Source organism: Elephantulus edwardii, unplaced genomic scaffold, assembly GCF_000299155.1.
Source record: "Elephantulus edwardii isolate Elephantulus edwardi_28Jun2011 unplaced genomic scaffold, EleEdw1.0 scaffold00636, whole genome shotgun sequence".
In the NCBI taxonomy this organism is placed as follows: Eukaryota; Metazoa; Chordata; class Mammalia; order Macroscelidea; family Macroscelididae; genus Elephantulus; species Elephantulus edwardii.
Genome location: NW_006400386.1, coordinates 45,440 through 47,011, shown reverse-complemented (window position 1 = coordinate 47,011; position 1,572 = coordinate 45,440). Strand labels below are relative to the sequence as shown.

Here is a 1,572-nt window from a genome sequence, read left to right as displayed (position 1 = left end):
TAACTCCAAGTCCTATTTTTTCATTTGTGAATCTGGAAGACAGGTTATCTGCTTATGAAGTAAAATGGCAGAAGAGGCACTAGGTAAACATCTTCATTATAAATTGGATAAAATAATTATTAAAGGGATAATCAGCATCAATCAAGGAAAAAAGCTAGCAGAACAAATTATATTACCTCTAAAGGCTTGAAAATAACCCTCTGTCCTCTGAGAACATCTATACGATAGCTTTGCCCTCCAGACTCTGAGCAGAGGCCCTCAGCACTGGTGATTCAGTTCAACCTTCCATGACCACTGACACAGTAATCTTGTCCCTTGGGTTTGAATAGGTCCACTCTCCTAGTCCAACTGGAGAAGATCCTACTCCCTCGGCCCAGAGGCCTTGTTCTTCTGCAGTTAGCTGCTAACCAAAAGGCGAGTAGTTAAAATCTATCAGTCATTCCATGAGAGAAAGATGAGGCAGTTTACTTCCACAAAGATTTACAACCTTCCACAAAGATTTACAACCTTAGAAACTGACACTTCAGTTCTACTCTGTCCCACAGGGTCATGATGACAGCCCAGTGGCAGTATGTTAGTAAACTGGATTCTGCCATTATTTAGTAATGTGTTAAACTGCACAGAAAGTTTCAGGCATGTCTAGCCATAAAAGTGAAAATCTGAGAATTTTGCTCAGCTATATAATAAGGAATGTGGCATTCTTCAAAACAATCTAGAATGGAAAACTATCTATATACACAAAAAGTATCTGGTCTTATAGAATATGATTAGTTAGTACCACAATACCAGGGTCACGGAATCTATTAAGTTCTTATTTACCACATATAACTTAAACTAAAGAATGAAATAAATGAGAATACTAGTTCATTCCCTTGACCCCAAAGCCATCAAGTCAATACTGCCTCAGAGCTACCTTCCATTGGATTTTCAAGGCCGTAAATCTTTACAGGAGAAGACTGCCCATCTGTTTCCTGTGGAATGACTAGTGTATTTGAAGGATTAACCTTTTAGTTAACAGCACAACATCCTAAGCACTACACTAATAGAGGTCCCTAGAATACTAGTAGCCTATGCCAAAGTAATTAAACCTACTGAATAAAAAAGATAATAAGCAAAGTTAGTTATCATTACCTGCATACAAGCATCCTGACCCTGGATAGCAGCTATGTGAGCTGCTGTCCAACCTCTCTGAGTTACTTGTGTGATATCAGCTCCATGCCAAAGCAACCAATGAAGATACTACATGAAGAAAACAGTCATGTTAATGTAAGGCAGGCCATTTTAAAATATTTTAAATTTATCGTACTATCATGAAATTCCCAGTCCAGAAAGGCATCATAATGCAAGGGACAAGGGTAACAAAAATAAAAGGACTAGCATAAAAGTGATAGCCAGTACTTTGTTTCTCTTTAGATAAATAATAAGTAGTAGTAGAAACTATAATTGATAACTCTCTGTTACAGGTGCAAAGACTATTCAGTTTCAGCTAGTCATTGCTGAAGGGGAAGCACATTCAATGTTGGTATAGCTTCTGTTTGACCATTATGCAAGCTAACAAAATACATCTGTGAG

At 37.7% G+C, this 1,572-nt stretch overlaps 1 protein-coding gene across 1 annotated transcript in view; it reads right to left on the bottom strand.

Annotated features, from left to right (window-relative positions):
• Nucleotides 1-1,572, bottom strand: part of LOC102872574 (ankyrin repeat domain-containing protein 42-like) — a gene marked incomplete at its 3' end in the record, with an annotated part of 74,080 nt that overhangs the window by 46,678 nt on the left and 25,830 nt on the right. Inside the window, exon 2 of the mRNA XM_006903399.1 lies at nucleotides 1,132-1,239. Coding sequence (XP_006903461.1) covers nucleotides 1,132-1,239 — 108 coding nt within the window. The remainder of the gene's footprint in view (nucleotides 1-1,131; nucleotides 1,240-1,572) is intronic.